We start from the raw sequence: 25,139 nt of genomic DNA on the forward strand, positions 1-25,139 counted from the left end.
CAGGTGAGTACCACTAATTTCACCATTCATAAACTAGCCTTTAGAAACTACAATAAATTTGTGTCACATACTAGACATGAAGGAATAAAATTTCTACCAAAATATTATAAAAATTCAACCTAATACAGCTCCTCAAAGTTTAAATTTAAGATTATCTAACATAAAAAAAGGTGACCTGTCTAGGAACCAGGCTGCAAGTTTTACAAGTCTTAGAAAAATCCCAAGGTAGACTACAATTCAAGTATCATGTGAATTTTGCTATGACCATATCATGCCTTATTTCTTTTCATGACCAAAAAACAGATTTTACCTTCTTTATCTTTTGCTCCCATTGCCAGGCCCACGACCTTAGGCCCAGCCCCAAAAATTCGAAGTTTCTTCAGTTCTGTGTTTCTATTCACGTCTCCAGAATTTGACTAAAAAATATAATGAAACTCACATTAGTCTAATTCATACATTTATTTCTTACGAAAGAAAAGTTTCAAAGTCCTCTTCAAAATAAAGGAAAAAATTATTTGATTTCTTCTCTAATTCCACTTGCTACCTTATTACAACAGTTGAGCGCACATCATCAAAGCACTATGTAACACCCAGATTCCTTCCCACAAAAGAAAATCTATCTTTCATAAAAGTGCAGTTGTCAATTAGGTCTGTCCATAGACAGGTGCTACTGGTAATAACTAGTGTGTGTGTGTATAATTTATATATATATATATGTAATAACTCAATAGAAAGCCCTACTTCTAACTTGCTAATGGACGCCAACTTTGATTAGAGAGCAATATGCCCATCCTAAGAAATGAATAAGATTGTCCTAAATTAATGCCAATTCTCTTTGTTGGAGATTACCTAGCTAGGGATGGGAATAAGTAAGGAAGGTCTACTGGAACCCTCTGGGAAAGATTTTCATCATGTAATAAAAGAGAAAGTTTCTCAAAGAGTAAGCCCTTTTACCCCAACTTCCTTTCCTACTGCTATGAGACTAAATCTGGTGAAAGCACGGGGCTAGACTGTATAGTAGCTACACTACAATTGGGAGATACCGTATATCACCCACCCACACATGAAGAAAGCAAGGCAGAAGGATGGAAAGCCTGGACCCTTGGTAACAATGTGCAGTTGCTGTATCAATCCTAGAACTACCTATGTATCTCTGAAAATCTTATGTGAAAAATGTGTCCTTATGTGAAAACTGTGTTGTTAATGTTTAAGCTACTATCACTTGATATCCAGTAAAGATGAGCGCTATTACACCTTGAATTTAGATAAACTATAACCTCTGAATGGAGATTCAGTAATCAAAATTTATTTAAAATATTTTTAGTTAATAAGAATAAAAATAAACCAGGATAAAGTACAGACTATTTTATAAATCTATGGCTACACAATAGCCGATGTATGCAGATTAGACTAATAAAGATCATATAAGAATCAAACCAACCAAAAAGCATTTCAAAATTTGTTTAAACTTTAGTAAACTGATTTGGCTATACTTACCAATCTCTATAGTTATTCCGATGTTAAACACAACACACTTTTTACCCCTATTAAAAGCAAGTACATAATAAAAAAGCTAACATAGCTTTGTTATGTACCATATCAAAGTATTTTAATCAGTTAACACTAACAACTTTTATCGACAGTCAATACAGTTCCAAAACATAGAAATAATAAAACATTCCTAGTCTTACTGAAATAAAACTGTAAATAACAAAATAAAAAATCAAAAGGCCTTGCTACGTAGTATTTTTAAACTTTATAATTAAAAATGACAATAACCTGGTCAGTGGCAGCGCAGTGGACAGAGCAACGACCTGGGACACTGAGGTTCCAGCTTCAAAACCCCTGAAGTTGTCCGCTTGAGTGCGGGCTCATCCTGTTTGAGCACAAGATCGTCACCATGATCCCATGGTCATTGGCTTGAGCCCAAAGGTCACTGGCTTGAAGCCCAAGGTCGCTGGCTTGAGCAAGGGGTCACTGGCTCGGCTTAAGCCTCCTGGTCAAGGCACGTATGAGAAGCAATCAGTAAACAACTAAAGTGACACAACTACGAGCTGATGCTTCTCATCTCTCCCCCTTCCTATCTGTCTCTCTCAAAAAAAAACCCTCAGAGTCAAAAGAACATCATGAACCAGTTTTAAGTTGCTTCCATTAGCCAAATTTAGAACAATTTGATTATCAAAAAGGAATAAAAGGTTTTAAGGTATAAACCAGTTATCAGTATGTATGTACACTTAAGATACAAACATTTTTCTACATGAAAAATATAAAAAATATAGCTCAAGAAAAAGTATGGGTTGTTCTTTAAAGAAAAATGCTTAAACACATATGAAGGAAGATGGCACAGATGAGGCAGAAGAGAAAGACTTCACACCTGATATACTGAAATCACTGAAGAAGCCTTAAAAGACAGAAGTGGATTATCCTTGGAAAGGTACACTTTGCTCAGAGATAGGCAGAGATTAAAAATGAACACTAACAGTTATGTGTATGGGGCAAGAAGTTAAGAGTTGGAGCAGAAAGCCTTTTTCTTCCTTACTGAAATAGAAAACTAGAAATGAAGCAGACTGACAATATAGGAATTAACGATAAGAATTTAAGAAATCCTTGCCTGGCCAGTGGTGGAGCAGTGGATAGAGCATCAACCTGGGATGCTGAAAACCCAGGTTCAAAACCCCAAGGTCACTGGCTTTAGTATGGGCTCATCAGGCTTGAGAGTAGGCTCACCAGCTTGAGGATGGTGTCGCCAACATGAGCATGTGATCATCAACATAAACCCAAGGGTCACTGGCTTGAAGCCCAAGGTCACTGGCTTGAGCAAGGCGTCACTGGAGCCCCCCCACCATCAAGACACATATGATGCAATCAATGAACAACTAAGGTGCCACAACTATAAGCTGATGCTTCTCATCTCTCTCCTTTCTGCTTTTCCCTAAAAGAAAAGAAATTCTTGCCTGACTGGTGGTGGTGCAGTGGATAGGGCGCTGACCTGGGACACTAAGGACCTAGGTTTGAAACCCTGAGGTTGCTGCCTTGAGTGCGGGCTCATGCAGCATGAACACAAGCTAGCCAGCTTGAGCACTAGGTTATTGGCTTCAGTGTAGGATCAGCCACATGATCCCATGATTGCTGGCTTGAGCAAGGGGTAATGGCTCAGCTTGAGTTTCCCCCAGCAAGGCACATATGAGAAGCAATCAATGAACTACTAAAGTGACAAAACTATGAGTTGATGTATCTCATCTCCCTCCCTTCCTGACTCTCTCAGAAAAAAAGAATCTTAATTGCAAATCCTGAAAAGGTTCTAGTTTCTACCTGATGAGAACCAATCTGACTCCAGTGACAATTATTACAATGGGTAAAAGAGCCTGACCAGGCAATGGTGCAGTACACCGAGATCGCTGGCTTGAGTGTGGAATCATAGACATGGTCACTGGCTTGGGCCCAAAGGTCATTGGCTTGAAGCCCAAGGAGGCTAGCTTGAGCCCAAGGTCACTGGCTTGAGCAAGGGGTCACTTGTTCTGCTGTAGTCCCCCCTCCACAGGTCAAGGCACATATGAGAAAGCAATCAATGAACTAAGGTGCCACAAGAAAGAACTGATGCTTCTCATCTCTCTCCATTCCTGTCTGTCTGTCCCTTTCTCTGTCACAATAAAAAAAAAGTATTCTATGTACCTAATCTTTCATCAAGAAAGGCAATTAAAAATAAGCAAATCTTTTTCATGGTTTTAGAAGAAATACCAAAAGTGATTTGTCACAAACTGACAATTCATTAGATGAGCAGGCACACCCAGAGCAACTTTTCAGAGTTGAGTCACTATGTCAAAGGACTACTCTTTGTTTTAGGTCTTGAACTAGAATCATGACCCAAAAGTGATCAGAACTTCTAATATCAATGATAATAATAAAATCACTTAATGACTAAGCCAGAGTTTAGTAATTTATAGTGGGCTATCACTTGCCAATGAATTTCCATTAAATACATATTCCCCATTCAAGACACCTATCTTTCTGCTGTTCAAGCACCTAAGAAGCTAAATTATTAAATCAGGAGGTTATTTAATAAGCATAAACTCAGAACAACAGAAGGAGACATAGCCTGAAAGAGAGATATCCCCTAGGCTCTAAACAAGCAGGATAAAGTATCATAGCCTGCCCCTCCAGTAAGGACAAGATTCCTTACCACCCAGATACAGTGTAGTGTCTCTTGTTGTGGACTATCTTCCTTCTGATTCCCACTTCCAGTGTAAACCGCTTCCATTCTTTTAACACATTGCTTTTTTTTCTTTTTTAGATTTTTATTTTATTTATTCATTTTAGAGAGAAGAGCGAGAGAGAAGGGGGGAGGAGCAGGAAGCATCAAGTCCAGTATGTGCCTTGACCAGGCAAGCCCGGGGTTTCAAACCAGCAACCTCAGCGTTCCAGGTCAATGCTTTATCCACTGCACCACCACAGATAAGGCCCAAACGTTGCTTTTAAGGTACGTTAAAGTCAATCATCGGGTTCGATTCCGGCCAGGGCACACAGGAGAAGCGCCCATTTGCTTCTCCACCCCTCCGCCGCGCTTTCCTCTCTGTCTCTCTCTTCCCCTCCCGCAGCCCAGGCTCCATTGGAGCAAAGATGGCCCGGGCGCTGGGGATGGCTCTGTGGCCTCTGCCTCAGGCGCTAGAGTGGCTCTGGTCGCAATATGGCAACGCCCAGGATGGGCAGAGCATCGCCCCCTGGTGGGCAGAGCATCGCCCCTGGTGGGCGTACCGGGTGGATCCCGGTCGGGCGCATGCGGGAGTCTGTCTGACTGTCTCTCCCTGTTTCCAGCTTCAGAAAAATGAAAAAAAAAAAAAAAAAAAAAAAAAAAAAGAGAAAAAAAAAAAAAAAGTCAATCATTAGGATCCAATTAAGTTCTATTTTGATTTTTTAATTAAATTTAACTTAATTTAAATGGGCCACATCCCAGAGTTCTAAGGGCACATCGCTGTCCCAGCTTACAGAGTTCTCTTTACCAAAAACCTTAAAAAATACAACTTTGGGGACAACAAAGAAATGAGAAAAGGGGAACAAAAAAGTTGAGGGCACTTTTCTTCTGATATATTCAATAGGCTTTGAAATTATTTTAGATTACAAGAACACTATAGAAGTTACACTGGAATGGTCCAGGCACAAGAAACTTATGCTCTGGTTTATAAAGGATGACGAGTAAAATAAATAGCCACTTTTTCCTACTCCTCTCACTTCTGCTAACCATAAAAATAATATGCACCAGAATTCATTAGCATGTCAGTAAAACTGACCCCTTATAATATTTCTAGTCACTCTCTGAATTGCCAACCCTGTCAAAAACTATCCAAAATTAACAAAAACCTTCCTAAAGCAGATCAGACTGATTTTTTTTTTTCTGAGAGAGAGAAAAAGAGGGAGAGAGAAAGAAATAAAATCAACAACTCATTGTTGCTTCACTTTAGTTGTACACTGACTGGTTCTCGTGCATGCCATCAGCAGGGATCAGACCAGCGACCTCAGGCTCAAGTCAAGCCAGTGATCTCTTCCTCAAGCTGGCAACTTTGGCTCATGTTGATGACTCTGTGCTCAAGCCAGCAACTTCAAGTTTTGAACTGGCAACCCTCAACACTCCAGGTCGATGCTTTATCCACTGCGCCACCACCAGTCAGGCAAATCAGACTGAATTTTATCATTTCTTCCCCATTCATCTCAAAAGTAATTGAAGAATAGGTCTTTTCAAATTTTAAAGAATAGCAGTATATGAATGACCTCCCATAACCAGATGCAGAGCCAATGCATGTAAAACTCCTGTTAAAAATGGCCCATAGCCCTGGCCGGATAGCTCAGTTGGTTACAGCATCATCCTGAACCACAGAGGTTGCTAGCTTGATCCCTGATCAGGGTATATACAGGAAGAGATCAATGTTCCTCTCTCTCTCTGTCTCTGTCTCTCCCCCACCATTACCCTTTCCACTCTCACTAAAATCAATTTTAAGAAATGGCCCAGGGAAATTGATACCTGCGACTTGACACGTCTTGTTCTCTTTGGCAGAATGTTCATTCTTGTGCCTGGCTCTGGGGAAGTTTGGACATCAGTGCCAAGAACCTCAGGCTCCACTTTTTCTTTAAGATCTAAATTAGGCATTTGTACACCCTAAAGAATCAGAGCACAGGAAGAGAGCAGACTTACTGGTAAGAGATCAGATTTGAGACTCAGGGAAAATTATAAATTTTCAGTAAATCTCTAATTCTACATGAAACCAGATGAAAATTCTCCCACCAAACTGATCAATAGATTCAAACAATCCTTATCAAAATCCTAGCTGTCTTTTGTAGAAATTGAGAAGCTGACCTTAAAATTTATGTGAAAATGCAAATTGTTCAGAAAATCTGGAAAAAAGAACAAAGTTGGAGGACTTACACTACTGGGCACTGAAACTTACTATAAAGCTCTAGTACTCAAAAAACAGTATATATAGTATTAGTGTTAAATATATGTATGGATCAAAGAACAAAACAGAGACCAGAAATAAACCCACATATTTAAAGTCAACTGATTTTCAACAAAGGTGCCAAAGTAAATCAATGGGAGAACGCTACTCTTTTAAATAAATGATGCTGCATGTGTATGACCATCAAAAACACATATATACCTTTATACTACACACATACATACTCGAAATGAATCAAAGTCCTAAACAAAAAAGCTAAAAATGTAAAACTTACAGATGAAAACAAAAAAGGAGATCTTTGCAGTCTTAGGTTAGAAAGATTTCTTAGCTATAACAACAGAAACACAATCCATAAGTGGGAAGAAATAAAAATCCATAAATTAGTCTTCAAATAGACACGACTATAAAATGAAAAGATAAACCACAAACTAGTAGAAAATATTTTAAAATCATACTGACACAGAATTTGTCTCTAGAATACAGTGAACTCTTAGAACAAGTATAAGATAAAAAATCCAATAAAGAAATCTGAACAGACACTTCATAAAGGAAAATATATAAATGGTTAATATGCACATGAAAAGATGCAGAACACCATTAGTCATTAGAGAAATGAACATTAAAATCACAATGAGATACTACTACACACCCACTAGAATGGCTATAAGCAAAAAAACTGACAATATCAACTGCTAGCAAAGACGTGGAGAAACTGGAAGCCTCTACATTACTGGTACAAATGTAAAATGGTTCAGCCACTTCGGAAAAGTTTGTCATTTTCTTAAAAAGTTAAACATAAACTTACCATATAACCCAGCAATTCCACTCCTAGGTATCTACCCAAGAGAAATGAAAACATATGTCCACACAAAGACTTGTACTTGAATATTCATAGCATTATTCATAATAGCCATAAACTGGAAATAATCCAACTGTCCATCAACTAGTATATGAATAAACAAATATGGTATATCCATACAACAGAATATTATTCAGCCATAAAAAGAAATGAAGTACTAATACATACTAAACATAGATGAGCCTTAAAAATATTAGGCTAAGGAAAAGAAGCCAGACACATAATCATATTGTATGATTACATCTAAGTGAAATTTCTAGAATAGGCAAAACTACAGAGCCAGAAAATCAATCAGGAGTTGTCTAGGTTTGGGGCTAGGAGCAGAAACCAACTACAAACACACACAAAGGAACTTTTTGACCTGATGGAAGTGTTCTAAAACGAGACTGTAGTGTGTAATTTAATAAAGCTTACTGACTATGAGTGAATTCTACAGTATGTCAATTACACCTCAATAAAGCTGTTAAAAATACATAAAACAAAAGAAAAAATTTTCAAAAAGAGTAAACAAAATGACTTATTTTAAACAAATAAGACAACATCCTTTATACTCATTAACCTTTACCTTGTAAACAACCAAAAATAGCTGATTTTTATACTACATCTTGCTTCGCCAAATTGTGGTACCTAGAGAAATCTTTTTCAACTTGCTATATGCATAGGCAACTGCTCACTTGTTATGGTGAACACAGTCTAAAGTATGTACTTGGCAGACCGCATTTATCCACTCCTTAAAAAAAATAATTCATCTCACCATAAGGCTGACACCAGATTGGAAAAGCTCGTATGGGTAGAGAATTCTTTCATAGTGTGACTTCAAAAGAGACCCAGTTCCTTTTCCTGGCAGATATCCCAAGCGGCTACCCACTTTAGACCATTTCTTTTCTTTGGTGACCATTTCAAAACCTCCTTTGCTGGCAACAATCTGAAAAGAAAGTAAAAATTATTTAGGGAAAGAAGGTAGATTCATGTATGCTGACTCTACATCTTACTTGCTATATACAAAAATTATTCTGGACCTATATTTCAAATTTCCTTTCAATGAAAATCTGACAAAATGGAAACTTGTCAACATTTCAAAGTACGGAAGGAGACAATGATTTTTGGAAGTTTTAAACCATTATTTACTATTATTATGCCAACCTTAAATAAACCAGGCATTCAAAAACATTTAATGATTTTGCACTTTGTACATTATAGACCCTGAGAAAACTAAATATATAGGTGTTCTCCATATCTTCAAGGAACTCAAAATATAAAATAAAAATTAAATATAGACCAAAAATATGCATGAGAATAAATGTTATATAGTACAAAAAACCCTTAATTCCTGAAATTAGAAAATATATCAAATAACAAAATTTAATAAAAACATCAAGGAAACATGGATTCAGAGAATATGCAGAAGAGGCTATTAATTTTTCAAAAAAAGAAAAGTTTTACAAGGAAGATTATAAAATATGGAAAGATCAGATTACAGTGTAGATTTACTGGAATGTAGCATAGAATGTATTAACGTAGAAAGTAATGAGATAAACTGGCCAATTTGGCTGAATGTTCACATCAGTCCTGGCACTGTATATAATATACATGTGTCAAGCTCCCCTATTTTCCAGAAGCTGACATTGTATAGCAGGGGTCCCCAAACTACGGCCCGCGGGCCACATGCGGCCCCCTGAGGCCATTTATCCAGCCCCCGCCACACTTCCGGAAGGGGCATCTCTTTCATTGGTGGTCAGTGAGAGGAACACTGTTCCCATTGAAATACTGGTCAATTTGTTGATTTAAACTTATTTGTTCTTTATTTTAAATATTGTATTTGTTCCCGTTTTGTTTTTTTACTTTAAAATAAGATATGTGCAGTGTGCATAGGGATTTGTTCAGTTTTTTTTATAGTCTAGCCCTCCAACAGTCTGAGGGACAGTGAACTGGCCCCCTGTGTAAAAAGTTCGGGGACCCCTGTTGTATAGCATTCCCACTCTAAAATATAGGCTGTTTTCAGTACCACTGACAACAGGATAAAAAGCACCATGACATAGTTATTTGAACTCATAGTTAATTTTCCTCTTTGAATATACATTACTGTATTTGTATCAAAAGAGGAGAATTTTTTTTTTTTTTTTTTCTGAAGCTGGAAACAGGGAGAGACAGTCAGACAGACTCCCGCATGCGCCCGACCGGGATCCACCTGGCACGCCCACCATGGGGCAACGCTCTGCCCACCAGGAGGCGACGCTCTGCCCATCCTGGGCGTCGCCATGTTGCGACCAGAGCCACTCTAGCGCCTGAGGCAGAGGCCACAGAGCCATCCCCAGTGCCCGGGTCATCTTTGCTCCAATGGAGCCTCGGCTGCGGGAGGGGAAGAGAGAGACAGAGAGGAAAGCTCGGCGGAGGGGTGGAGAAGCAAATGGGCGCTTCTCCTGTGTGCCCTGGCCGGGAATCGAACCCGGGTCCTCCGAACGCTAGGCCGACGCTCTACCGCTGAGCCAACCGGCCAGGGCGAGAATATTTAAACAGAATTACCACATGATCCAGCAATTCCACATCTAGGTATATATCCAGAAGAACTGAAAGCCGGGACTCAGAGATATTTGTATATGAATATTCACAGCAGCATTATTCACAATAACCAAAAGATGGAAACAACCTAAATGCCCAACAAGAGATTAATGGATAGGCCCTGACTGGTTGGCTCAGTGGTAGAGCACCAGCCCAGCATGTGAATGTCCTGGGTTCGATTCCTGGTCAGGGCACACAGGAGAAGCAGCCATCTGCTTCTCCATCTCTCCCCCTTCTCTCTCTCTCTCTTCCCCTCCCACAGCCATGACTCAATTGGTTCGAGCTCATCGGACCTGGGTGTTGAGGATGGTTCCATGGAGCCTCATCCTTAGATGCTAAAAAAAGCTCAGTTGCAAGTATGGCCCCAGATGGCCAGAGCATTGGCCCCAGACAGGGTTTGCCAGGTGGATCCCCATCAGGGAGCATGCAGGAGCCTCTCTATCTCCCCTCCTCTCACATGGAAAAAGAAGGGGAAAAAGAGATTAGTGGATACACAAAATGCGATATATACATACAATGAAAATATTATGGTGAGAGGTGACAACATGGATGAACCTAAAAACATTATACTAAGTGAAATAAATCAAACACAAAAGGATGAATATTATATGATTCCACTTACATGACACATCTAGAATAAGCAAATTCATAGAAAAAGAAAGTAGAAGAGAGGTTTTACCAGGGGCTACAAGGAGGGTAACATTCTGGAAATGGATAGTACATTTTGAATGTACTTAATGCCATTAAATTATACACTTAAAATGGTCAATTTTATGTTATATATATTTTATCACAATTTTTTTCATAGGCTAAGAGCATGTACTCAGGAGCCAGACTTACAAAGTTCAAATCCTAGATATGGTACTTAGTAGTTGTAGGACCTTGGATAAGTTACATAATTTGTATTTCAGATTCTTTGCTATTACTTTAAAACTTGTAACAACAGTACCTACACCTCATTATGAGGCTATTATGAAAACAGATGAAATAAATAAAATATGAAAAGCACCAGGACATAGTGCTATATCAATGTTAGCAATATTATAAATGTCTATATATGTGAGCAAGTGGGGGTGCACATGCTATAAGTAAGAGAAGGAAATGTTTTCAACTCTTATGATCTAGAATACTATTATAGACAAAGATGAACCTATAGCCAAAGCAATATGTTCTACCAGTGAAATTCCTGAAAGCTTGGTAGAAACACACACATACAAGTTTATATGCACAAGAGTTGAACACATCTCTGATTCTTCAGCTTCTCCTGTCATGTGCTCAAAGAAGCTCCTCTGTTAAGAGCTAACTAGGAAATGATAAAGAGAAAAAAATATATTTTTCAAATTTTGTAGTATAAAAGACAATGAGAGTAGTTTAGATAGAGGGCTGTCTGGAAGCAATGGATGAATTAAAATGCCTTTCTTTCTTATCTTTCCAGTGTGTCTATACTGTCAGCTACTGTTTCAGGTAGCTGAGATATGTCTGTAAATAAAACAAAAATATTTGCCTCCGTGGAGCTTATATTCTAGTGGGAGAAAACATACAATAAACATAATATATAAATTCTGAAGTGATAAATCCCGTGAAAGAAAATTTAAAAAGCAGTGAAAAGGCCTCACAAGTAGCAGAATGACAGTAAACTGAAGTATTAATTACTCACAAAAAGCCTCATTGACAAAGGTGAAATCTGAGTAAAGACATGAAAGAGTAGAGCAGCTCCTTGACAGATACACAGAAACAGCCAGAGTAAGGGCCCTAAGTTAAGAAGCATGCCTAGGGTGTTTGAAAGTCAGTAAGAAAGCAAATGTGACTGAAGCAAATAGAGAGTAGTAGTAAAGGAAGCTCTCAATAATCTTTACTATCCGAAACAATTATCACTATTGAATAAACAATCTGTTTTGTATTCAAAGTACATCAAGCCAAATTTCCATTAGTAATGATACATCTGCATAGTTCCAGTCATGCTTTCCCACCCAGTTGATCATCGGCACACAACTGTGAAAATGACAACAAGCAGAGTCAAGGCATGGTCAAGGAATAACACAATGCTACCTTACAAAGAAATCTAAACCACGAGTTTGGCTTCATGCATACAATAATCTAACAATTTAACTAGCCCTAATACTATAAAAACACAAAACCTTACACTTATTTTTATTCAGCTTCAAGTCAAGAATTACATATTTTTCCCTTTTTTTCGAGAGAGAGAGAAACAGGAATGGAGAGAGATAAGAAGCATCAACTTGTAATTGCACCCTTTTAGTTGTTCACTGATTGTTTCTCACAGGTGTCTTTGAAGGGAGGGGGCATGGAGCCAAGCTAGTGACCCCTTGCTCAAACCAGCGACCTTGGGCTTCAAGCCAGTGACCTTTGGGATCAAGCCAGCGACCATGGGATCATGCTGATGATCCCATGCTCAAGCTGGTAACCCTGTACTCAAGCTGGCAACCTCTGGGGTTTCGAACCTGGGACCTCAGTGTCCCAGGTCGACGCTCTATCCACTGTGCCACCACCAGTCAGGCAAGAATTACATAATTTCAAAATATAGACCATTTAGGCCCTGGCAGGGTGGCTCAGCAGGAGAATGTTGGACCAGCATGTGGAAGTCCCCGTTCAATTCCCAGTCAGGGCACACAGGAGAAGCAACCATCTTCTTCTCCACCCTTCCCTCTCCCTCTTCTCTCTCTCTCTTTCATTCACTCTCTTCCCCTCCCACAGCTATGGCTCGAAAGGTTCGAGTAAGTTGGCCCTGGGCACTGAGGATGGCTCTATGGCCTCACCTCAGGTGCTGAAATAGCTTGGTTGCTGAGCAACAGAGCAACAGCCCCAGATGGGTAGAGCATAACACTGTAGGGGGCTTGCCAGGTGGGTCCCAAATGGCTCCCATGCGGGATGTCTGTCCCTCTGCCTCCCAGCCTCTCACTTAATAAAAATAATTAGATAAAAAATTTTAAAAATAAATCATTTATTGCAAACATTTGCAATGCAATATATCACACCACTGTTACTAGAAAAATATCACTTAAGAACAATGCCCTATGAAAAGATAATGGCATACACTAAGTTGAACACAACAAAGAAAAGATCTTAATCAAAATCTGACCAAAGAATAATGTCAGTCAAAGCCAAAATTTCAAAGTTGAAGTGACAAACTAAGTCTAGCTAACAAGAGACAATTTTAACAGACATAAAGTTGTAATAGTATTATACTTAAAAACTCCCTCTCAAAATTCCACTAAAAAGACAGTAGAGGAATACAAAGGCCTAATTCCGAGAGGACAAATAGACCAAGAAAAAGCAGTTGTACAAGTGATAACCTAGCCAGCTAAAAAAACCAAACAAAGAACAAAACGCCAAGTACCTACAACAGAAGAAACCCAAGAAGCTTTTGCAACATGGAATCAGCAAAGGCTTATGAAATGGAAGCAGTATTTTTAAAATTAGGGATGGTAATGAACACAAAACAGGACTGGCTGAAAACCTATATAAAAGCAATTAAACCACTGCCAAGCAACTATCCCTCTCCAACTCTAAAAAAAGACTGGAAATTTACATGAGTTCAAATTAAAGAAGTTATTAAAAGGCCCTGGCTGGGTAGTTCACTTGGTTAGAGCATTGTCTTAATACGCCAAGGTGTTGGTTTGATCCCCACTCAGGGCACATTCAAGAATCAACCAATGAATGCACAGAAAGGTGGAACAATGAATTAATCATTCTCTTTCTCTCTCCCTCCCTGCTTCATTCTAAAAATCAACTAATTTTAAAAAAAAAATTGAGTAAAAATAAACACATACAAATGAACATCACTGTGAAATCTCAAACCACTGGGAATAAAGATTAGATTCTAATGTCTTTAAGAAAAAGAAAATGACATAGAAAGGAATAAGAATTAATATAGTACCACTGTTTTCAACAGCAACACTGAATGCCAAAAGATTAAAGCTTTCAAAATACTGAAGTAAAATGATCTACAGTTTACAATTCTAAGCCCCACTTAACTACCAATAAAGTTTTAGAACATTTTTTGACAAGCAAAAAATTTATCTCATTTTCCTTCTTGCTCATTACACTAGTAGATGAAATGTTTCACCAAAATAGGAGTAAACCAAGTAAAAAAAAAGATCTGAAACAAGGAGAAGGAAATTCCCAGATGATAATAAAGAAATGAAGTTCATATCGGATGGGTAAAAGCAAACTGAGAGATTTATTCTTTGCTGAAAAATTTGAAAATAAGTATTTGATAGTTATAAACAAAACATACAGTGACCTTGGCTTGCAGGGACGATGCTTTATCCATTGAACCATCTGACCAGGGCAACAATTTCTGATAAATAAAAAAATTGATATAACTACACTAAAAGGGGCCAGGAGACCTGCCTGACATTTGTGAAGATTTTAATTTCTTACACTCATGCCCCATTTCTAATAATAGAAAGTCAGTATATATTTAAAACTAAAAAATAAAGAAGTAGCATTATGAACATATTATTAGAAAATATAAAGATCAAAATCAGAAATAGCTAAAAGAATTGAAAGGGATTAGCTCTGAGGAGTGGGAATGGGAAGGAAAAAGTGCAGAGGGGAGAATGCTGGTTATCCAAAAGAGGATTTTAAGGGTTAAAATGAATGTTTCTTGCTGCACTGATTATAAACAGTAATTGTTAATGTCAAATTTCATTAAATTATAGACATCCCACCTGACCAGGCAGTGGCACAGTGGATAGAGCAGGGGTCGGGAACCTTTTTGGCTGAGAGAGCCATGAATGCCACATAGTTTAAAATGTAATTCCATAAGAGCCAAATAACTACCCGTGTACGTTATGCGTTATCCAATAAAAATTTGGTGTTGTCCCAGAGGGCAGCTGTGATTGGCTCCAGCCACCTGCAACCATAAACATGAGCGGTAGGAAATGAATGGATTGTAATACATGAGAGTGTTTTATATTTTTAACATTATATTTTTTTACTACAGATTGGTCTGCGAGCTAGATGCAGCCATCAAAAGAGCCACATCTGGCTCGTGAGCCATAGGTTCCCGACCCCTGGGATAGAGCATCGGACTGGGATGTGGAGGACCCAGGTTCGAGACCCCGAGGTTGCCACCTTGAGTGGGGGTTCATGTGGTTTGAGAAAGGCTCACCAGCTTGAGCCCAAGGTCACTGGCTCAAGCAAGGGGTCACTTAGTCTGCTGTAGCACCCCCACCCCATCAAAGCACATATGAGAAATTAATCAATGAACAACTAAGGAACTTCAACAAAGAATTGATGTTTCTCATCTCTCTCCCTTCCTGTCTGTCTGTCCCTATTTGACCCTCTCTCTGACTCTATCTCTGCCACACACACACACAAAAAAAATTATAGACATCCTAATAACACTTATTATCAAAAATAAGGGATAATGGGCTGGCCTGTGGTGGCCCAGTGGACAGAGTGTCAACTTGGAAGGCTGAGGTCACTGGTTCAAAACCCTGGGCTCACCTGGTCAAGCACATGTGACAAGCAAGCAATGAACAACTCAAGTAAAGCAACTGTGCATTGATACTCCTCGCTCCCCACCCCCTCTGTAAAATCAGTAAATAAAATATTTTTAAAAATTAAAATAAAAATAAGGGACAATGACAAAGTGATTTAATCAAAACAGGAAACCATCACACTGACAACTTAATGACTCAGAAAACTGAAAATTTGCTTCCCATTAAAAAGTTGTTGAAATTAAAGTGTTTCAGCCTGACCAGGCAGTGGCACAGTGGATAGAGCGTCGGACTGGGATGTGGAGGACCCAGGTTCAAGACCCTGAGGTTGCCAGCTTGAGCACAGGCTCATCTGGTTTGAGCAAGGCTCACCAGCTTAAGCCCAAGGTTGCTGGCTCGAGCAAGGGGTCACTCAGTCTGCTGTAACCCCCCCATCAAGGCACATATGAGAAATCAATCAATGAACAACTAAGGGGCCACAATGAAGAATTGATGTTTCTCATCTCTCTCCATTCCTGTCTGTCTGTCCCTATCTGTCCCTCTCTCTGACTCTGTCTCTGCTTACACAAAAAAAGAAGAAATTAAAGTGTTTCAAAATGTCTATAACACAAGTTCAAAAGATGCTCATCAGCTGTCACCCAAAAATAATTTCTTAAAGGACACACCTAACAACCTAAAAATATCAGAACTCTCATTATTTTTTGTAGTTTTCAGCCTGAGCCTCTTGCTAGAAAGTAAAATGTCATGCTAATGAAACAGTCACCCAATGACAGCGATCAGAATAGTGGTTACTTTTAGAGAAAAGTACTGACTGGGAGGGAGACGAAGAAGCCCAATAGTGTGCTATAAACGTTCTATATATTGATTTGGGCGGTGATTCCACAGGTGTATACATATATAAAAATGTATCTGTACATTTAAAAAAAACTGTACATTTAAGATGTGATCATTGCACTCTGTTATACCTCAACATCAAGAAAAAAATTCACATGGTAATAAGAGGCAGCAATCTCACTCTGGCACTTAGGAACAAAAAAGGTATTATAAACAAACTACAAATCAAAACGTGTCTTTTATCTTTAAATTGCAGTTTTATAAGCATTTTCAAAGGTTAAGGGAAAGAGATGTCCACGGAGATGTAAAGACAAGACTCCAATAAACCTCAGGAGAAATTTAACCTTTAATCAACATATTTGCAATACAATCTCTAAGTACTTAAATAACATATACACAGTATTCTCCCTTTGCACAAAACAATTGAATTTTTCCAAGATAAAGTTAAACAGTTCAGGTGATAATCATTACAGAGAATTGTAAACTAGGTATATTCAGATTATGTTAACTCCAAGTCCCTTCCTAATTTTGAAATCCTACAACTCTATAAATCCACGAATGCAACCTAATTTATCATCTAATTAAACCTGTTTACCATTTAATTGTCAAAGAGAATTCTTAAAACAAATATTTTACCCTAGTGGTTACTTACAAGATACAAACCCATCACTCTAATTCACTATAGTTTGGACTTCAGTATCATAGGTTTTCATACAACTGCACTAGATAATTCTCAGGACAGTGCTGCTCAATTACTGACATCATTAAAAGACTGACAAAACAAACCTAGGGCTATAAATTAGCATAAGATTACACTTCCCAGAATTTTTGGTATAAAACAAAATTTTTAGAAAATTTTGACATGCATGACCAGGCAGTGGTACAATGGATAGAGCATCAACCTGGGACCCTGAAGACCCAGGTTTGATACCCCGAGGTCGCCGGCTTGAGCGTGGAATCACAAATATGACCCCAAGGTCGCAGGCTTGACTAAGGGGTCACTGGCTCAGCTGGAGCCCCCCTAGTCAAAGTATATATGAAAAAATAATCAATAAACAACTAAGGTGCCCCAACTACTAGTTGATGCTTCTCATCTCTCTCCCTTCCTGTCTGTCTGTCCCTCTCTCTTGCACTCCCTCTCTCTAAAAAAAAGAAAATTCAGACCTGATACTAATTTTAAAAAGAATCATAAAAATAAATTTAAATAATTTTTTCACTTTTTTCCTTGAATAGTTAAATCTTTCCAAATTAATTCTGTAATATAAATGAGAATAAATTTTTATTTTTATTTTATTATTATTATTATTATTATTTTGTATTTTTCTGAAGTTGGAAACGGGGAGGCAGTCAGACAGACTCCCGTATGCGCCCAACCGGGATCCACCAGGTATGCCTACCAGGGAGCGATCCTCTGCCCATCGTCGCTCTGTTGCAACCAGAACCATTCTAGTGCCTGAGGCAGAGGCCACAGAGCCATCCTCAACACCCGGGGCCAGCTTTGCTCCAATGGAGCCTTGGCTGCGGGAGGGGAAGAGAGAGACAGAGAGGAAGGAGAGGGGGAGGGGTGGAGAAGCAGATGGGTGCTTCTCCTGTGTGCCCTGGCCGGGAATCGAACCTGGGACTCCTGCACGCCAGGCCAACACTCTACCACTGAGTTAACTGGCCAGGGCCTTATTTTTCTTTATTTATTTATTTTTTTTACAGAGAGAGAGAGAGAGACAGATAGGGACAGACAAGAACGGAGAGAGATGAGAAGCATCAATCATTAGTTTTTCGTTGCAACTCCTTAGTTGTTCATTGATTGCTTTCTCATACTTGCCTTGACTGTGGGCCTTCAGCAGACCGAGTAACCCCTTGCTCAAGCCAGTGACCTTGGGTCCAAGCTGGTGAGCTTTTTGCTCAAGCCAGATGAGCCCACGCTCAAGCTGGCGACCTCGGGGTCTCGAACCTGCGTCCTCTGCATCCCAGTTTGTTGCTCTATCCACTGCGTCACGGCCTGGTCAGGCTAAATGAGAATAAATTTATCTCAAAATAGTGTTATCAGCCTGACCAGGGGGTGGCACAGTGGATAGAAGGTCGGACTGGGACACAAGAGGACCCAGGTTTGAAACCCTGAGGTCGCTGGCTTGAGTGAGGGCTCAACCAGCTTGAGCACGGGGTAGCTAGCTTGAGCATGGGATCACAGACATGACTCCATGGTCACTGGCTTGAGCCCAAAGGTGGCTGGCTTGAGCAAGGGGTCACTCACTCTGCTGCAGCCCCCTGGTCAAGGCACATATGAGAAAGCAATCAATGAACCGCAACGAAGAACTGATGCTTCTCATCTCTCTCCCTTCCTGTCTGTCTGTCCCTAACTGTTCCTCTCTGATTCGCTCTGTCTCTGTCAAAAAAAAAAAAAAAAAAAGGTTATCAATCATAGGATATGAAAAGCCTTAGATAGAAGTTGATTTGCAAATCCTCAGATAATCAAGCTGTCTTCACTCATAAGTTAGAGCAATAATAGATTTTTATTAATTTATCAACAAAACATGTTGTCAAGGTAATTATTATAAACCCTGTTGCAGGTAAATTATTTTTTTTTTCCCCAGTAGTTTTGTTTTCACATCAAGGAATGTAATGTTACAAAGTTAACCAGTTTAGGCAAAAATTAGTCTGAACACTTCACCCTTATATTTGCAAGCTATTAGTCATTCTACCAGTTAATGCTGTCCTCAGTTAACCATTAACACTACTTACAGGTATTAATACAAATATGCAATATACTAAATAACATCAATCTATTTAATATATCAAATTTACATTAGAAGTAGAAAAAAACAACAAGCTCAACACAGGACATTATAGACTCAACACAAGATACTATTAGTAGGTTGGTGTCACTTCTTTTCCATTATCATGTATTACAGAACTTACTAATCTGAGTGAATCATTAAATATTAATCTCCTAACAACTTATAAAATAGATTTTAAAGATAATTTTTGGATCTCTCATTTCTTTTCATGCTTGCATTTCATTGTTAAACAAATCCTACATAGGAGGTGATGTTTTCAATCAAGTTTATTTTGAAATTCATAATTTCATAAATTTACTAGCCCCTGCTCCAATTTCTAAACGTAGCAAAAGCCTCACCTTGCTCAAGGCATACAGATCCAGGATTTTCCTCTCCACCACAGGGATTTTCAAAGTAGATCCTTGAAGTTCCCAAAATTTTGCTAGTTGATCCAAGAAGTCCAGTCTCACTCTGGTCATTGCCTAAGATTATTAAAGTACAGATCAGAGATAAGATCTACATTGTGGTTGAAAAGAAATGTGTGGCCCTGGCCAGCTGGCTCAGTGGATAAAACAGCCCAGCAAGCAGACATTCCAGGTTCAATCCCCAGTCAAGGAACACATGAGAAGCAACCATCTGCTCCTCTTTCCTGCCCTCTCCTCCTTCTCTCTCTTTCTCTCTCGCAGCCAGTGGCTCAGCTGGTTCAAGCAGTAGACACCTTCTCCCCCTTCTCTCTCCCTCTCTCTCTCTCTCTCTCTCTCTCTCTCACAGGCAGTGGATCAGTTGGTTCAAGCAGTGGACCCAGGCGCTGAGGATAGCTCAGTTCACTCGAGCACCGGCCTCAGGCGCTGAGGATAGCTCAGATGATCTGAGCACTGGCCCCGATGGGGGTTGCCTGGGGGATCCTAGCCAAGGTGCATGCAGGAGTCTATCTCCCCTCCTCTCAAAATAAAGGGGAAAAAAAGAAAGAAAGAAAAGAGATGTGTTTACTTAACAAAGGTACTACTTTCTCTAAAGAAATTCAGATTTTTCATTATTGCTTACTCCAACCCTGTAATTTAATAAATAAGCAAAATATTTCTAACAAAACTTTATTTATTAAAGCAAAAAAAGTTACTCTAATATATGTGAACACTTCTCATATTACTGACCAAAGCCAATTTTTGGATGAAGTTGGCTTAACTTTAACCAGAAAATTTAGCAGATCAAATAATTCTGTTTCTAAGCATTCTGTCATTTCATCTTTAGATAACATGCTACTTAAGGTACACTAACTCTTTACCTGTTATTAAGGTACCTCACTACAAGAGACTAAAGGAAAAGATATATATTTAAAGCTCAGAAAATGTTTTAAGAGCATCAAGAGAAAAAAAGCCTTGGCAGGATATATTAAGCTTTAATTAAGATTTCTCTGTTGTATACTGAAACAATTTTCTACCACACTAAAGAATCTTCTGAAAATCTGGCAGACAAAAAGTATAATATTTAAACAGAAATAATAGTATTTAAAGGAGGTCTTAATAAATCAGATTAATTTAAGATTTTAATTGAAAAAATTAAAAATTAATTTAAAATATTCTCCTGGAAAAGTTCTATTAGAGCAAAAACAAACAAACAAAAACTAAGTTTTTTGACAGAATTTAAAAAACTATTTTCTAAATACCACAGGAGACAATCTTCCAACATTAACAAAAAAAAAAAAGTAAGTGCTGAAGTAACTAAACTTAAGAATTCCAAATTTCTGAAGCTAACTAAGCTGGATATTTCAAATACGAAAGATAGGGCTAGAGATAGTTTCCCATAATCCCAGTTAAGTGGAAAAACGTAATCCTTACTTGAAACAATCTTTTTTTTTTTTTTGTATTTTTCTGAAGCTGGAAATGGGGAGAGACAGTCAGACAGACTCCCGCATGCGCCCGACAGGGATCCACCCGGCACGCCCACCAAGGGCGATGCTCTGCCCCTCCGGGGCAACGCTCTGTCAAGGCCAGAGCCACTCTAGTGCCTGGGGCAGAGGCCAAGGAGCCATCCCCAGCACCCGGGCCATCTTTGCTCCAATGGAGCCTCGGCTGAGGGAGGGGAAGAGAGAGACAGAGAGGAAGGAGAGGGGGAGGGGTGGAGAAGCAGATGGGCGCTTCTTCTGTGTGCCCTGGCCGGGAATCGAACCCGGGACTTCTGCACGCCAGGCCGATGCTCTACCACTGAGCCAACCGGCCAGGGCCTGAAACAATTTTAAATCAGGAACTTCCTCCCATTCAATTCCAATTAACATTAAGTCTAAGTTCTGGTACACAAACTTTCTCAAAGTTCCCTACCAAGTTCTCTGACATAAAAAAATGAATCAGGGGGCCCTGGCCGGTTGGCTCAGCGGTAGAGCGTCGGCCTGGCGTGCGGGGGACCCGGGTTCGATTCCCAGCCAGGGCACATAGGAGAAGCGCCCATTTGCTTCTCCACACCCCCCTTCCTCTCTGTCTCTCTCTTCCCCTCCAGCAGCCAAGGCTCCATTGGAGCAAAGATGGCCCGGGCGCTGGGGATGGCTCCTTGGCCTCTGCCCCAGGTGCTAGAGTGGCTCTGGTCGCGGCAGAGCGACGCCCCGGAGGGGCAGAGCATCGCCCCCTGATGGGCAGAGCTTCGCCCCTGGTGGGCGTGCCGGGTGGATCCCAGTCGGGCGCATGCGGGAGTCTGTCTGACTGTCTCTCCCCGTTTCCAGCTTCAGAAAAATACAAAAAAAAAAAAAAATGAATCAGAGGACAGCAATAATGATACAACACTCACCTCAAGTTCATTCAGGCGCTGGACTCTCGGTGTGAAACGAAAGCTTTTTACTTCACACGCAAACGGAGGTTGCCAATCCTAAATAGAAATATTTTTTAAGCTTATTGGTATATAAGCAACAAATGCATTATTCCACCCCTTAATTTATGGGGTGAGTTGTCAAAATTATGGTAAAAGAACTGACAAATCTTCTTTATTATAGAGACAGAAAGAAGAATATTTTTAGATATTACGTATCTCCAATTACTTATTTCTAATGTTCTTAGTATTAAAATTATTTTATCTATAAAACATCAAATATCACAAGTACCATTATTTACATCCTACAATTATGCTCTCCCCAATAACTCAAGTAAAATGAAGTGGGCTCATGTATCTCAATACAATGTTTAATAAACACCCAAGTTTACAAATTAAAAAGAAAACAGAATTTTTTTTTAAAGGGTACAATTATAGATTAAAAAGTAAATTTTTAAAGTACTTATATGATTGGTTTTTTTTTCCATTCACGTGTAATGTGACACAACACTTTACCCTCAATGTTATATAAATGTTTTGTTCAAAGCCAAGCTTCTGGGCATCCAAATATTTTTAAAACACAAAACAGTAAGCAAACCCACAAAGCAAGGACAATTTCCAGATTGGCAATGTACTATAACTAAATAAAATAGCACATTGCAAGGGTTCTAGAGAACATAGTTTGATTTGACCTAAATAACAGTAAATCTACTTAAAAACCTGAGTAATCAAAAAGCTGCATCTTACCTTGGAAATTAAAGAAATTCACCAATATTAAAAGTAGTTGACATTAAATTTTCAATAATGTGACATATAAAAAGAAGGTATATCATTTCAACCTTTTTCTAAATACTAAAACACCTTTGTTTTTTTTACCAACAGGAATCTTGAATAGAATTTCTAATTCATAAAAGCAATAGTGTAAATGAAAATATGGTTTAGGAAAAACTGCAGTGCTCAAGGTTTTGTCAATATTAGGTAATTTGGGTAGAAGGAGAGTTAAGTGAAGCTTCTGAAGGATGGCAATACATCATCACTCATCATAGCAATTATTTGTTAATGCTTTGTTTGCAACTGATAGTCTATCATCTTAATCAAGTTCGTTTAGCATAAGGGGAGTAGCATGTCTGGATTTTAGAATAAGACAGGTGGATCTAGGTTCAAAATGTACTTTGTCACTTGCCCAATATCATACATAAGTTATTTAACTTTTCCAGACTTGCCTTCGCTGTAAAATGAGACTTTACTTACCTACTAGGGCCTCAAAGGAATATTAATTGAAATAAACTGTAGGTGCTAAATTAGCACCCCTCTCCTCCTTCACCTAAACTTTTTTCATTCACTGTGCTGCACATCGCTATGGTAGTCTATGGTGAGAGGGGTGTTTTTTAAAACGCAACATGGGTGACGGTACTACTTACATTTTATTTGACAGTAGGCAGAACATAAAGCAAGGCGACCTTTTAAGAAGCACTAAGACAATGGTTCACAAACTTTAATGTGCATTAAGAATCACCTGCAAGTACACGCTAGAAATTTTAGCCTGGGAAATGAGGCCTAGGGATCTGCTTTTTAACAAGCATCCAGTGATCCTGGTGCAAGTGCACCAGGAACAACATTTGAAAAGCACTGGTCTGCTGAATGAGTCAAGAATCTTTTGACCTTGAACAAATCACTCAGCATATTGGGGCAGTAATTCCCCCAAACAAGGGGTAGTATCTGCTTTTTTTACAGTAAAGATTGAGGTAATTCACCTATAAGCAAACCAAGTTATTTGCAATAATTGCAATCGCTAAATCTTTGATCCACCATTTTTTATCTCAAAAGATTTCAACGTTTTCGTCCACGTCTATCACTGACAAATTCTTCCTAAACCTCTGTTTTTTATGAGTTTATTTGAGCAAAACTGATTACATATGCTGGGGAGCAAGATCGCAAATGCTCCTCCCTAAACCTGGACGCTTGAAAAATAAACGCTGCTCTTTCTCTGCCCCCGGGAAGGCTTTTTCATTGCAGCAGAAATCAGTCTGAGGTCCCTGGTTCGGTGATACCATCCTAGGGGACAACCAGAGCTCAGGTTACTGTTTCAGAAACCTGAGCCCAGAGATGAGCCCTACAAAATATTCAATAAATTAAGTATTACTAAGGCTGGATAAAGAAGTAGCCGACGGAGAGCAGTTTTCACTATCATACCCTAATGAGGACTGTACATGAATGGAGGACGTGTCATACCACAAGACTTCAAACACCTCAACGGGCAACGAAAGGCCTAAAGTCTTTGGTTACCCTTGCCCACAATTTAAGAAGTACCGGTTCCCAAGTTGTGCGCAGGAAGGCCCCAGGGACACCACTCTCGCGTTCAGACAAGCGTAGGTAAAGCCGCAAAAGAAACCATGATTAAAAAATAATAATCCAGAAACTTAGCTTCTAGTTGTTGAGAAAAAGAAAGGAGAGTACTAGGAAAAGACAGAAGGACCGGAAAAATATAACCAAATCAAGAGTATCGGCTCCCCCACTCTCGTCTTCGCCCCTCTCCTCAGACGCCGGTACCTTGGGCGGTCGGATTTTGCAGATGCCGGTTTTCTCCGCCAGAGGCCGGATGCGACCGATAAAGCTGAGCGGGTCTGTGAACTCCTCCCAGCTGGGCTCAAAAACTGGGCACTCCGGCGGAGGCACGAACTCCGTCGTGTAGCCCCCCGACCCCACGCCCGCCATGACAATACCCAGGGGGCCCCCCGTGGAGGAAACAGGTGGAGAAAGGCTGGCTAAAGCCACCGAACTCTCTCACGTCCCCTGACAGGGACAGAAGCTCATCTTCTCGGACAAAAACTGCTCAACCCAGGAACCGTGCAATCGCTTCCTCCTTTCGTTTGTTATTGTTTCCTTTGGGGATTTTCCTCACAGGGCCAGCACTTATCCGGAAGTGAACATACAGTCAAATCCCTCCGCCGGCCCAAAACAGAATCCCTCCGCAACATCACGACGCCTCGTCGTACAACTTCCCTTCTCCCTCCCTTTCCGGAACCCAATGTTGTTCCTTGTCCATGAAAGCTCCGCGCAGTCCGATGACTTCAACCGGCACACCTTGGAAACTCATAATCTCTTTTGGAAAAGATTGCAGGGGGAGCACACCGATGTGAGACAACCCGCGCTCTTCCGGCGCGGAGGAATGTGTAATGCTCCAGAGGGCAAAGGTTCTGCTTCCGGTGGAAAGGAGAGAAATCCAGCTCTTTGTGTTTAAATGGACAGAAAAACAATCTAAGCCCAAGTTCCGCCGCCTTACCTCGCTCCCGGTTTATGGCGGTTTGTTTTACATTGCCTGTGTTTCTGCAGGTAACTAACCTTTTTAGATTCTCTTGTTCTTAGTCCTTTGACTCTTTGTAACTCTTATAAGAATCTCGGGCACTTT

General features: G+C 39.7%; 1 protein-coding gene across 1 annotated transcript in view; it reads right to left on the bottom strand.

The window, feature by feature from the left end:
• KDM5A (lysine demethylase 5A) overlaps nt 1-24,835 on the bottom strand; it is a 101,679-nt gene extending 76,844 nt beyond the window's left edge. The window contains exons 1-6 of the mRNA XM_066369551.1: nt 24,281-24,835; nt 21,713-21,790; nt 19,297-19,419; nt 8,060-8,230; nt 6,014-6,148; nt 311-416 (exon numbers count right to left, since the gene is read on the bottom strand). Coding sequence (XP_066225648.1) covers nt 311-416; nt 6,014-6,148; nt 8,060-8,230; nt 19,297-19,419; nt 21,713-21,790; nt 24,281-24,445 — 778 coding nt within the window. The 5' untranslated portion in view covers nt 24,446-24,835. The remainder of the gene's footprint in view (nt 1-310; nt 417-6,013; nt 6,149-8,059; nt 8,231-19,296; nt 19,420-21,712; nt 21,791-24,280) is intronic.
• Between the last annotated feature and the right edge of the window lie 304 nt (nt 24,836-25,139).

Source organism: Saccopteryx leptura, chromosome 2 (assembly GCF_036850995.1).
Source record: "Saccopteryx leptura isolate mSacLep1 chromosome 2, mSacLep1_pri_phased_curated, whole genome shotgun sequence".
NCBI lineage: Eukaryota > Metazoa > Chordata > Mammalia > Chiroptera > Emballonuridae > Saccopteryx > Saccopteryx leptura.